This window comes from Coturnix japonica, chromosome 8 (genome assembly GCF_001577835.2).
Source record: "Coturnix japonica isolate 7356 chromosome 8, Coturnix japonica 2.1, whole genome shotgun sequence".
Classification (NCBI taxonomy): domain Eukaryota; kingdom Metazoa; phylum Chordata; class Aves; order Galliformes; family Phasianidae; genus Coturnix; species Coturnix japonica.
Window position 1 is genome coordinate 3915786 of NC_029523.1, and position 14332 is coordinate 3930117.

The 14332-nt window shown below is 42.3% G+C and overlaps 1 protein-coding gene across 7 annotated transcripts in view; it reads right to left on the reverse strand.

The window, feature by feature from the left end:
• The window catches only part of MTA1 (metastasis associated 1), a 64862-nt gene that overhangs the window by 9567 nt on the left and 40963 nt on the right, over positions 1-14332 (reverse strand). For 2 of the 7 annotated variants that reach the window (XM_015869428.2, XM_015869429.1), the window contains exons 12-18: positions 12510-12625; positions 11573-11724; positions 9821-10010; positions 9343-9432; positions 7978-8130; positions 6777-6812; positions 2520-2531 (exon numbers count right to left, since the gene is read on the reverse strand). In XM_015869428.2, the coding sequence (XP_015724914.1) occupies positions 2520-2531; positions 6777-6812; positions 7978-8130; positions 9343-9432; positions 9821-10010; positions 11573-11724; positions 12510-12625 (749 nt within the window). The remainder of the gene's footprint in view (positions 1-2519; positions 2532-6776; positions 6813-7977; positions 8131-9342; positions 9433-9820; positions 10011-11572; positions 11725-12509; positions 12626-14332) is intronic. The other 5 variants (XM_015869432.2, XM_015869430.2, XR_001556743.2 and 2 more) reach the window with 4 other exon arrangements.

Consider the following 14332-nt stretch of genomic DNA (forward strand, 5'->3'; position numbering starts at 1 on the left):
ATACGTGGCTGCTGCTGCAATGACTAGTGCTGGTTGTACAACAGACAGCAGAACTGTTAATCCTCAGCACCAGAATTATCCCAGAATACTCCAGGAGATGCTGGGACTGGTACAGGCTGAGGGCCAGCTCTGAGCCCCAAAGCTTCCAGTCCTCAGACAGTGAGGAAATGGCGGTGTACAACAGGGACGCCCTCATCCATAAGCTCTGGAATAAGCTGCACGTAACAAAATATTGCCTCAGTAAATTAAGACAGAAAAAGATACAATTTCCATACGGTTCATACTCCTGCTACCATAGCAATGAGGCAGCAGTTAGCTACTTCTCCTCCCAGTCACACTCAGATAACTAGAGTTTGAAAGAATCAATATAAAAACAGACAACAGAAAGACCAGCTTTGGTTTGCAAATAAAAATAATCACAGTAGAAGTACAAGCAGCTGAAGTGCTGCTGCTAAGTGAGCAACTTTTACCCAGATCAGTCACCTAAGAGGAACAGACAGCGTAACATCTGCAGCACAGCTGCCACAGCAACAGGATGCAGCTGTGCTGGAAACCATTGATCCTCACCCAGAGGTTTTAGTGGCTTCTGTGCAAGGGATGAGGCCTATCAGACATGCACCTGTAAGAACTAAACTGAGTATCACAAAGCAAAAAGGTCTACAATGATGACTCCAAGCAGGTCTTCCACTTTTTTGCAGTCAAAGACACTGACACACGTTCTAAAACCTCAAGACCACAAATGGCTTTTTTTTCCTGTAGCACTGAAAAAGCTCAAGGCATTAGAAAAGCACTTATGATATAGTTCCTCCTGCCAAAATTTCTACTATTCAATGCGTGTACCAGGAGGTCCCAGAGGATTAGGTGAAGATGAGGTAAACAACATACACCTGATGATGCTCTTTGCCACAGATCCTTTTACAGTTACCAAAATGGCAAAAAACTAAGCTGAGCACAGAGTTTAACAGAGACCCTGGAACAAGCCTCCACTCCAGACAACTTGGTGACAGCAGTTCCCCAGGCATAAGCACAATTACAGATGAGATTTCAGTCCAAAACGGTCACAGCAGGTCACAGTGGCCCAGTGAACCCTCTACTCTCAAATGATCAAAGCTGCAGATATCACCTCTTGATCTACCAATGTGGTTCTTCTCACGTAACAATCTCCTACCACCTAGAGCTAACCCTCACTTTAATAAAGGACTGAATAGCAAGTAGTAACTTCCTGCACCACCCACAGCAATACCCCAGGAGCATGCCATGGGGGTAAGAAGAGCTGGTATCAACACCTGGAGGGGAAGGTGGGCTCTGCTTTCCTTACAGGAGAGCAAACCAGCACACCCAGTCCCTCTGACACCTGAGTAGTGACTCGCATGTCCCTTGCTGTTGCAATTCTGGTCACTGCGAGATGACCCTAGCACATGAACACCATCCAGAAACCACTCCCACAGCTCAAATTCAGCCTTCTCTTTCCTTTTCTAAGCCATATATAACCACATAACTGCCACGCTGAAAAGGAGGAGCGCCTAAATCTTCAGCAGCCAGCACTGCCTGGAGTGGAGGTATTATCTGTAATCAAGAAGAAGCTGCAGAATAAGCATCAAACACTGCTGTTCACCTACTTGGATACAAGTCTTCCTGCACTTCTCTGTGCTGGAACACACACACCACTGCCTATACACTTACAGACCACGTGACAGTGCAGCACAACAAGCGTGCACAGAGCTGACCCTGCTATCAAGAGCCTCCTGCCACTGGAAATAAACTGATGCTTTTTCATGCTTTGTTCCTAGAGCTTACTCACTCCACGCTTCAGCATATGCACCATACAGAAAAATATAGGTCCTCCATCTCACATGAGCCTCATTTTTTACTTTTTCAGTCTCTACAGACATCAACCACTCACTGATGGCATTTCACTCTCACTTCTGCTTACCAAAGTATCACACAGAACATGCAATATGCAGCAACATTCATAAGCGTGTCTTCAGTTACAAGGAGAACAGAACTCAGTAAATACTTTCACAACCAGTCAGCTTAAAACACAGGCCATGCTAAAATATATTGCTTTCCAAATCCACATGCTCTTTACATTCATTTTCCTTTTCCAGAAGCACTCCTGCTGGGACTCCATCTTTCCTAGCCGTAACAACAACATCAACAGTACCACATTTGTAAGCAAGCTATTAAAGAAATGAAGTATGCATGAATGAGGCACGATGAACAAGGACTATGTTTCCAAACTAGTGGTTCACTGACAAAAAAACCCCTGCGTGCTGACATACACACACACACAGGTTTTGTAAGCCTGTAAGAAGGCCTTAGTGCCTCTCTGACACTGCTGTGTGTTCCCACTGCGAACAGATTGAGGGCCCACCTTCCAGCAGTCCAAGGCTATAAACCTTCAGGAACAAGTGCAACAAGCAGATCAGATCAGAAACTGTACCCGACACCACCTAGACTAATATTTCCTTCAAATTCTGTTGTATATGAAAACAATGTTAAAATTGCAATTTACTTACCTAAGTAAGTTCCTACCAAGATTGGCAAAGGAAAAGGAAAAAAAAAAAGATCTAAGGTTAAAAAAAAAAAAGGAAAGGTTCACATAGTTCAGAATACAGCAGCCCAGCCCCATGCAACAAATACAGAGACACAGACTGTTTTGTTCACAATGGAACACAGAAGTGATCGCCTGTTGGACAGATAAATCCACGACAACAGTAAACAACCAGCATTGCAAATAAGTAATTCCAAACAGAGCAGCTTGAATTTTGTACGAGCAGCTGTTTGTTATCCACCTCCTTCCATTAACCCCTACACACAAATATTGCTGGATTTGGACAGATGTTCTTAAAACACTTGGTCTAAGAGTTCACACTGGTGTTCTCCGCAGTGCCTCATAGATGGTGTCTGTCGGTGCAAAGCTGGACCTACCAGCTACAGAGAGCCAGCAACTCCATTGGCCAAGCAGGTCCTGGCTCCATCTGAACATACCTCACTACTACTCACCCTCATTCCCAAAGTGCATGGTACACTCTGCCCAACTGTAACACACTGAGTGGTTAAGAAAAGAAGTCATGAATCCACACAGCTCGCTGCTTTAGAGTTTGGTGATTCTAACTATATAAACTAGAAACCGCTGAATTACTTGCTGTTAGAATTAGGAGTACTGCACTTTATATATGTATATATATATGATACATATCACACATAGGCTCGCATTCACACAGAAATTCAGGCTTTATATCACTGGGGTCATTCACAGTTCTGCCTTTGCATTCTTAATCATTAATTTCTTCATTAATTTCTTCTCAGATTAATTGCACCTGCTCCCAACGAGGCCTTGGGATACGCACTCTACTTGCATTAAATCAATATTTACATCTCATTCCGTGTCATTGCTCATAAATTAAATGGTTTCCACTCTTTGATCCATAGAGTGAAAAGCCCATCTCCCCATTTAACTTCCAGTTCTTATCATTTATCATTTTTATCATTATTATTATCATTATTATTTGTTAACACCAAAAGAAACTCATCGTAACATCATGACTAAACTGGATACAGCAGGGGGGAAAAAAAGAATCACTTAATATCTGAATACAAAACACTAAGTAGAATTCTCAAAAACAAGCTCTTCTTTTGGCATAAGATCTAACCAAACAAACCACACAGGCACATGGGTCCAATAAGCATCACAAACTACTTGCTATTCCTCCCAGCAATGCCACTGCTGGCAAGAAATAGTCACTGGTTCAAGTAGCAGCAAGCATCCTCTCTCCTGGCCCTAGAATTACACTGAGCTGGATATCAATAGCTAAAGCCAGGTCTTCTCCCAGTACTGTATTATTATTTCCCAAGGGAGCGATACTGGCACTTGTTTACAGCCACTCCTGGCTGGGCAGGGATACTGGCCAGGTACCCTCAATTTTGGAAGTGTCACTGCTGATAAAGGCAGAATCTTAATGCAGCTTATGCATCAAAGTAACATCACTTTTTTTTTTGGCAAAGCCTAAGTCATTCCAAAGGTACTTTCTAGCTCATTCTGGTTTCCTAACCAGCTGATGCCAGAGAACTTCCCTGTATCCCCACCTCAACGGTATTTGTGATCAGTAACAGCTATTTCTATTTTCATATTCATCTCTTGATAATTACACTAATGCCACTCTAGGCTCATGAAACCGCAATGCTTCTAGCTCAAGGAGTTCATTCACGTTGTCACAGAAAGAGCTGAGGAACAACAAAGCAGAACACATTAAATTTGATCGACACTCCATTTTGTTCCATGAATGCCCAGCAGCAGAAGCAAGGTATTCCAACAGTTAATTCATCTCACTCAAAGATCTGCAGCTTGTTCCCAGCCCAAGTCTTCCTGATGTACCTTCTGGCTGCTGCAGCTCATTATTCCAGCCCCAGCTAAACTAAATAGCCCTCTATTATTACACTTCTGCTGCTCTTCTCAGCAGAGACAAACACCTACAACTTCAGCTTTGATAGAATTATTTTCCACGATGCTGTTTGTTTTTCATGCCTTCGTCGTTTTCACAGCTCTCCCTCTCCAGTTTTTCAGCGTATTACATGGACCACGATCCACTTTTATCAGTGTATGTTTGTTGCTAGGAAAAGCTTTCCCCCTTTGTTCCTGCTACTCCCTTCATGTTCCCTCTCTTTCTGCCAATTTTAGAGTGCACGTGACGACCTTGAAAAGCTCATTTGATTAGATGAAAACTACCATGGTGCAAGGGAAAAAAAAACTCACAGTGCTCCCTCCCTCCACCCTGTAGGGATGAGCATCACACAGTCCCCCATGCTGAACAGCTGAAAGGACAAAAGTAACCGGGATCCAGAAAATAAAACATCCTTTCATCTTCCCTAGAGAATCATTCATGGCAAATATGGTCTGAAAAGCACCACAACATAAATGGAAAAAAGGAGTAAGCGTATACATTTTTAACATCTCATTGTATTCTACAGCTTATGAGACTCCCTGTGCTTCCCATGTTCCAAAAGCAGAGTTTGCCCATGCAGCCTAACACTGAAGGAGTGCTGGGAAAGACAGCATTTTGGTACACCCAGTTAGGAACTGTTTCCATTTATACGAGGACATTCACAGCACTTCATTAATTAGGCTTTTCTGAAGGCTGAATTCTAAAAAAGGAAGCAGAACAACCTCTTGATTCCCTACTGCTTTAGGAACTGGACACAGGAAAGCTGTATTGACCCATCGCGCGCTGTCAGCTCCACAATCCATCACACCTTACGGCACAGACAACATCCCCCACAAGTTCGGAAGTAACAGTTCAGCACCAAAAGACTTTTATCACCAGTTTTCAGCACAGAGACTTCAGCTGAAGCCCACCGTACCAGCTGTCTGCTGTCAGAATCCAGAGACTCTGACACAGCAACCTGCTCAAACCACAAGGTATCTTCCAGGTGCCACCAGCACAGCACAACAGAAACCAGAGAGGATAATCCATGTAGCACTGCAGTAAGTTATTATCTCCTTGGAAACTGTTTCAACACAAGTAGACAAAGTGTCTTTCAGTCTCTCCATTCTGGTTTTTCTTTGCAGTACATTCCTATACAAAATGACCTAAACCATCCAGTATGCACTGCGTGTCATTGAAGAAGGAAACACTCAGAACACCCTTCCTGTAGTGTCTGCAGCAGCTACCTAATGAATCTGTGTTTACAAACAAGAATCTGACTGACATTAACAATTCAGCTTTACTCCCATTCATTTCTTCTTCGTGTTTTAGGACTGTTGCAATTCCAAAGTTGGAATTCCTAACCGGATGCGCTTCTGAAGAAGCCAGACTGACTGAGTTGGAAGAGTGCTGTAATTTTATCCCCAAAACCAAAAAGCACATTAAAAACTCAAGCAGAAAGTATCAAAGTACAAGATTCCAGGGACAGCAAGACAGTACAAAGATCACTGTCCTCATCCTTGCTGTATTCTCCACATGCACTTCTGCATGCATGCACATACATATATTGGTAACAGTCATATTGCTATCTCAGCCATTACAGACAAAGCTTAACACCAGGGCATGCAGTGCAGGTCACTTAATGCCTAAACATAAGTTTTTGTGTTTGTCTGCCTCACGTTGATGCTGTATATTCCAGCTATTCCAAATTAACTGTTTGCTTGAGCTTGGACAAGCAACATCACATGCACTTCTTCTGCATTATCCCAAACAAAGGCTTTCAGGACAGTTCTCTAGTCAAAACAGGTTGGTTTGTTTTGTTCTTTTCCCCCAGAGAAGTAAAAGAAAAAACCATAATTTCTGCTGCAAGTAAAGAACATGCAGGCAGCTTCACCTTGGTGAGACTGTCCACTCAACAACAGAAAAGACAGTGGCTTAACCCTAGGACCTGGTGCAAATACCATCTTCTATTTCCCTTGGTTAATGTGAATTTAAAGCAGTTCAGGATGTAGGAAACTTTGATTTCTTGGAAGTCAAGCAGTGAAACAACAGCCAGTTTCAAAGTAACCATCACAGCTCTCAGTAGTTCCACAAAACTGCTAAAAACTGTCAAAGCGGAGAAATTAGTCATCAGTTCATGACTTCAGTAAGGTTGTGTATGATTTCTTATCTGCACGTGGAAAGCTTGGAAGGTGAGCAGCATAACCACAGGTGGAAATGGTTACCCAAGGAACACAGACATCAACACAGAATGTACACACAGCATCATTAGCCACAAAGCACAGACAAGCCAGCAGATGAAACTAAAAGTCACTGTCCTAGCATAAGCTGAGCGCAGCTTCAAGGTCTTACCCCTGCTAGGCATCAACAGGCGCTTCTTCATGTTGCCTGATAGAGCACAAGTGAACAGAAAAGAGAAAAACATCAGCAACCTGAACAACAGCAGTTTTATAAATTCTTAATGTTAAAACACAAACAGATATCAAATGTCTGTAATCATATGAAGTTAAAAACTAAAGGTAAAAAAAAAAAAAAGGAGAAAGATTCTATTCAGCCCTATCAAAACTTCTCTTCAATTTTACTCTATTATGACAGCACAAGTCTATAGAAATAAGACACAGTAGGCAATAATTGTTTTCTCTCCAAGGAAAAATCTGAAAGGTGATGTCACTTGTGCTCACTTCTGGGCAGACAACAGAGATCTCCTTCCCTGCTCAGAGCCACCATAAAGCTAAAGTTCCACTCCCTTTTTAAGTAGAGCTACCCCTCCATCTTTTCACTTCTGTTAAGATCACTCAAATTCAGTAGGCCCTTTTATCATCATCTGAGCAAAAGACTGCACCTTTCTCTTCCCAGCACTCTCAGGCAACAGTAGCTCTTCAGAAAGGAGCCCTGCACTCCATGCCAGAACATCTTGTGTCTGCCTCCCACTTCAAACACCTTCCCTTTTCCTTTTACTACTGGGGAGACAAAGCCCAGCCTCCACTGATCAGAGGTTCTCAGTGCCAACAGAAGTGCAAAGCAGGAGCAGGTCTGTGGCACACCAGGTCTGACACTTCTGCCTGCCCTGCCTAAGCAGCAGCCCGCCTCTCACAATGGCACACAGACCCTGGAGCCTTTTCTGAAACCCAGGTGATCCACACATTACAGAGCCACCTGGGAAACACACAGCTACTGCCTACAAATCAAAAACCTGCAAACCTTGCAAGTAAAAGAAAATATCACTGGGTATGGCTACTAAGGCTTTCTTCATACTACATAATAAATAAAAAGAGAAGGGGAGTTTCTCCCCGCCCCACTTGCCAGGTTGGTAAAGCTAGGCAGAGTTCCACTAACACAGTAACCGTATGTGTGCGTACCACCCAGGCAGTATGCACCATGTGCCATAGCCAAAACTAGAAATGGAAGATGCAACTTCTACAGAAGGAAAAGAAAATACAGCCCTAAGAATAAAAACCTGAACTGACGCCTACAATTTCAACATCCTTGAATACCGAAAGGACAGAATAAGGAGCCTATGCACGCAATGGACATGCAATAAAACAATATTTACCATCCATTCCATTGTGTTGTTCATAACTTCTTTTTCCCAGGATAGTTGGGGACCCGTTATTAATGACAGGTGTAAACTTAGCAGGAGTCAGATTGTTGAGAGAACTGGATAAGCTCTTTGCAGGGTCTGGTTTCGGAGGACATGGATGAGATTCTGTTGTAAAACAGCAACGAGTTACTTGTATTAATGAAGATACTGAAGTTCACAGAGCTGGAAGCAACCTGCAAACTTTCAAGGTGATCAAATATATCTTCCTTTACACAAAAGTTACCTCCACCAGTAATCTTGACTGAATATTGCTATTCACATAAATCATTTTTATTATATTTAGGTATTCACTTCTATCAAATATATTAAAGCTAATGTCATAATATCCACTGATCCCTGTTATCATCTTAAAATAAGAGTAGATTTTGTATCTGTTTCCAAAACACTATTCTCCACTTATCTGGTATCATTTCTGGACTGCTCTGTGTTATGTCACGTAGAACCTCTAAAATCTGCACAAAACACAACTTTACCAGTTCAGCAAGGCTACAGTTTTTAAGTGGTCAAAGAAGTGAGGATTCAGAGCGGCACCATAAAGAATACCGAGCCTGAACTCAACCTTCAGGCTGAGAAAGAGTCCTTCAAAGTACAATGGTCCAAGCTAGCCACCTGTGGTCAGACTGCTGTAATGACCTAAGACATAGCTTAAGGGTATCTGTAACAACCAACAGGACTAGGGAAAATTATCTGTAGTCAGAGCTGTTATGTCATGACAGAGCTACATAGTACTCCATCAGCTGATGAGAGGCCCAAGTACTCAAGAAAACAGAGAAAAAAAAAAAAGAAAAAAAAAGACAAAGTGAATATGAATGGAAGTATATGCCCCATTGTGTGGCACAGGAACAGCCAGCAGCTGTGCTTCACAAGCTGTGCTAAACCTGAGCAGCGCTGTTCAACATCTGAACGTCTCCCTGGAGGACCCAGTTGTGCTGCCTTCAGACCGCCTGGAAACAGGAAGAACAGACTGACCAGTTGTTCCCAAAACATTACATCCATGCCTGCGTTAGCACAGGGGAACTTGTCCATGAATGCATCAGAGAACACAGCAAACAGTGCTGTTTCCCTTTGCCTCACTAATATAAAAGCTCTGAATAGAGTTTAGCAAGCTCCCAGTGGGCTGCTGAGCAACCAGGTCTGTCACATTAAACAGGAAAAGGAAAAAGGACAAGTTTGTGGGAAGGTTCTCATCTTTTGTTGTTGTTTGTTTGCTTTTAAACCCTGAACAAGCATTTAAATCCAGAATAAAATGGAAAAACAAACAGCAGAATTAGCTTGTAGGTTTCTTTGCTTGTTTGGTTTTTGTTGTTGGTTTAATACCTAAATACCGGAGTACTGCTTCTAAAGGCTTTCGAACCACTTGCTTTAATAGCAATGGGTTTTCTGATGCCTCTGGTAAACGTGCTGTGCCTGTAAAACAAAGAGGAAGAATTAGAGAGTAAAAAGATTAAGATACTGCAGCAGAGCTACGTGAATAACTCAGGTGTTCTGAGAGAGCTTCCCAATCAAAATGAGCACCTACAGGCTGCAGGCATGCATGTCTCAGCAGCAATATGCAAATGCAGGAGAACACCAAAGATAACAGTAAACAAGAATACTTTAAAACAAACACAAACTCATGAATTTTTAAAGCTATTTGTCTAGCCTGCCATCAGGCAGAGCACTCTACAAGTACAGCCAGATTTTGTGGAGGACTAACTGCAAGCAAGAGTATCAGGAATTGCAACTCAATAGCAAAGGAATCTCAAGGAACCCCTTTGCTCTTTGCAAGTAGATGCCCAACTGCATCTCCACTCACATTCTGCTTTGATGGCTGCGCTGTTAATAGGCAGATAGGGATGTCTTGCAGCATGCCAGGGGCGTAAGATATCTCGACATAAACGTCTGGCAATTCTTGTCAGTTTTGTCGTATGGAGATAAAAAGCTTGTCGTGTCTTCATAGCAAACTTGGGGCTTCCACTGTTTCGCACTGGCACACCATGAGGACTCTTAAAAGGCAAGAAGGAATTATTAGAGAGCATTAAATAAGCAGAAAGGATACCATAAAGAATATCATGTCATGTGAGAAGAAACAGCGTTACAGACAAAACTATTTTCAGCACAGCTATGTACCATTTCCCAAATCATACCATCAACATCCGCTATTTTTTTCCAAACTATTTCAAAGGAGGTTTACGGAGGCAAACATTTTCTCTCTACGGGGATTTATTTACTTCTATGCTGTTCCTAATTTTAAAGCTGGGTTCCAAAATCCAGTCCTAAAAAAGTTGCTGGATGCTGTCATATGATTTAGTGCTTGCAGAGTTTATGAGAAGACTCAAATATCGGGTGCCTAGAGCTTCTCTGGATACATAATGCAAGTCCTTTACAACAAAGCATTTGTAGGAAGGAAAGTCAAAATTAGCTGTGTGGCCAATTGGCATCACAAACTCACTTCCAAAGCAAATTTAGGGCATGCAAGAGCATTTTTGTCTCAGAGTCACAGGACTTTAATTCCTACTCTGAACTCGATGAATCAACTTCCAGAGTTTGCTACGCGCAATAAAGAATAACACAGAATGACATCTATATACAACAGAGAGCAAAAGCAGTATCTTTCTCATGACAAGCAACAAAGCAAACTGATCAAACAACTGAAGCAGTATCTCCTTGCTTCAAACCTGCCTATGGGTGGGGAAAATAAGGAAATCCCACATTGGGAAGAAAAGGTTTTTCCCTCTCACATTGTTTACATAGGTTTTAACTAACAAGAGCTATAGGTCTGATAAAAGCAGGTAGTTATCCCTGCACCTAGGTCACTTCAGAGGGCAAACAGAGGCTAGGAAAGCACAGAGATGAAAAGGGAGAAACAGAACAAGAGAGCAGTGAGAGCAAAACTAGGAGACAGAAAAGAAAGAATCAAGGAACAGAAAGCTGTGTGCACTATCCTGCTGTCCATAGCCACTGTAGGGATGAATATGCTCTTTCCAATCAACTCATGATGCTTCAAGCTTTAACTTTCACCAAATACCACAGGCAAATTGAAGCTCAAAATGCTTACCCAAAAACTATACAAAAGAGGGGAGGATTAATTAAGAAAACAGGAGGAAGCAGAAAAACAAGATAAGGGATCTCTGAAAAGCTACTACCTATCTGGGATATCTAATCCTGAAAATGCCTTGGGAAAGGGAACGGTTTTTAGGAAGAAACAAATGCCTTTATGCAAAATCAGTCCTCCTCCCCCTACAGAAAAGATGATGGAAACGGAGTATGAGAAACATGGGCTGGTATCCCAGCCCTTGCCATGAGGTTATGCTGTGCATCTGATGGCTAGTTTGCTAAACAAATCACCCGGTGTTTTTCCTCCTTGGGGCGATACTTGACAACAAATGACATGCAGCTCAAGTTAACATGCCAGCTTCTGCAAGTGATGAAATACCAAACCTGAGGACTCCAATGGGGATTGAAGGCATTCTTTTTGTTGATATGTATTTAAGAACAGTGAACAATTAGTTCTGGCACCAAGCTTCCCAGATGAGATTGTCAAACGGTCTGCAGTGCTGATACCTACCAAATTATTGCGGTTTGGTCCTGGTCTCTCTCCATCTAACCGAGTTGGCATTTTCAAGCCACCGTATTTCTTCCAGTACGTCCAACAGGATGCACAGAGGCGACACTGCATGTTAGGGGGACCCCAAGAATACCACTGGTAAGACTGTGTGGCTAGAGATAACAAAGGTGGAAATTATATATGTCCTTAAACGGGAGCGCTTTTCAGAGCTTATTTTTTTTCAGAACCATTACAAAAGAAAGCCCACATCATAAAGACAGTGCAAAAAAACTTTAAAAACCTCATAATGGCTTTACAGTCATCACCAATGTTAAGTTGTTATTTCACTGAAATTACACACAAAACCCTGTTAAAACATGAACAGAAGAAACACGTAGCAGGATGAGAGAAATTCCTGCCAATAAAACTGAATTCTGCAATACTACTTGATAACAATTTCAGCAGGGAAGGATGGAGGACCCTCTTTGTGAGCTCCCCATACAATAATTTTACAATGGAAGGACACAGGGCATGTCTGTGACTCTTGCAGTCCTCCATCCCAGAATCCAAAGGCTCTCCATAGAGGAGGACAAACGTTAGAACTCAGTATATTAGCACCAGGCAGCAGATCAAATACACGGATACTCCATATTTTGAAGTGTACTAAAAAAATTATGAAAACTAATCAAGTTCACAGCTTGGTGACTGAAATGGCTACCCACAATTATGCAGGACATTTATTAACTCACCTTTATGTGCTTCATAACTATGCTTAGCAATGTAAAATCAGTGACTTCAACAAACACTTTGCATAAGTGCTGCTATGTCAAATCTGGTCCCCCTGCCATTCCAAAGCCTTCTCTGCCACCCACGCCCACACCACACAGCTTTTCCTTTTACTGCTCACAGCACAGCACTTGCTCCCTATGCACGAGTGCCATACTTGCATGTCACTTACTATAACAGCTTTCACAGGCCCGTCCTGCTGTCGCGTTCTGTGCCTGCACTCCAGTACCATTTACCACTCCTGGTTTGACATTATTTACATTGATCTGGTTGGGGTTTGGCTTGTTACTTAAAAACACAAAGCAAAAAGGAAGACAAACATTAATCAAGGCATGTAATTTCCTGTGTGACTTGAGAAAAACCATGGCTCAAAATGTTTGAAATTGAAGATTTAAGTTTCATTGTGTAGCTTTCAATAGAGGAGTTGTACTTACCAGCAATCCAACATTCACGAACACATCCTCCCTAATGTCCATATTATATTAAGTCAGATGCCATTTTTAAGAGACCCAGACCACATAAAAGCTACAAACAACCAGGGCAAGGCAGGTAACCTGATTACAGTCCCAGACATTCTAATCCAGCTGGCAAAGAGACCTTATCTACAGATGTCTCCCTGTACTCAATGTGAAGATATTATATGCAAGTCTCCAAGATGCAGCACAGGGGATGAAGAAGGAGAGGTAGGCAGAGAAAGACCAACCTTTGCCTTATTGAGGGTAAGATAACCCTAGAAATAACTGCTGCACACATATTTTCACATCGTCTTACTGCAAAGCTTTGTATCATGTTGCCACAATCTGCAGGAGAACACTCAATACTTTAAATTAAATCTTTGGACGTAGAACATACACAGAGACATTAAAGGAATATAAACCTTCTTACAAGACTTAATCCATAATCTGCACTCCTCCCAGTAAGCATTTTGGCTTCTTCTAAATGCAAGAAGTCCCAATATTTAACATCCTTTGAGCAAGAAATCCATTAACATCTGTCAATACATTCCAATATAACAACATCTGAATCATCTCTGCTCATCCCTATACGCCACAAAAGATGTTGACTCAGGAAAATAAAGTTACTGGCAGGAGATGAAAATGGAAGGGCAAGCAAAACCTTGGCATGGAGAGTAGATGGAAGAGTACAGAATCTCTGCAGAAGATGTCAGAGAGAGAAATGGAGACATTCAAAAGAGCCTCAGAATGGGGGTGGGGGGGATGACAAGAAGCAGGGAGAATCAATACTGCAGGGACTGACTTTGGGGAAGTGGAGGAAGATGGGATGAGTCACATGAGAAGGTTTGGAGAAGCATACAGAGAGCTTACAAAAACCACGAGGACTCCAAGCTGCCATTGAGACCGCAGCCTATAGAAGCAACAAAAAGCACACAGCCTGTGGTGCAGGCTTCTGGATGTTAGCCCAAATTCTAATGCCAATTATATCTCACCCACCTTCTCCTCTTACCTGAAAACTGAAGGGAGTGGGCATATTCTTTGGCTTTCACCTAATAAATCAGTGTTTTGGAAGCTACATATTCAAGGAGAAATATCTGAAAACGGGCTCTATAAGATAGCTTCCTGAAAACGTGTTCTTACACATCAGTTGGGCAGATCTAAATGACAAAGAACGTCCATTGCTTTTCACTCAGCCTGGTGTTTCAAAAGCATCATTGGTGAAAAAGGGTCAAACAGCCCAAAAGAAGCAGAGAAGAGGGGAAAAAAATAAAGGCACTTAGATTAACAAGCCCGCTCAGGTTTTCCTCTGCTTCTGTTTACTAACTTGCTGGCTCTTACACAGGTTAGAGGGTTCTGAGGTCCTTGGCAGGGTGGTGTGAGGTTGGACACCACAGATGGCACGAGCTGTGCAGACAGACTGAACAAAGGGGGAGCTGAAGCAAGGCACGTTCACTTTTCCCAGTGTTTTGTGCTGGGATGTCTCTATAGTAACCTGCTACAGCACCACTTTTGCCAGCGATTCACTAACAAGCCCCATGTG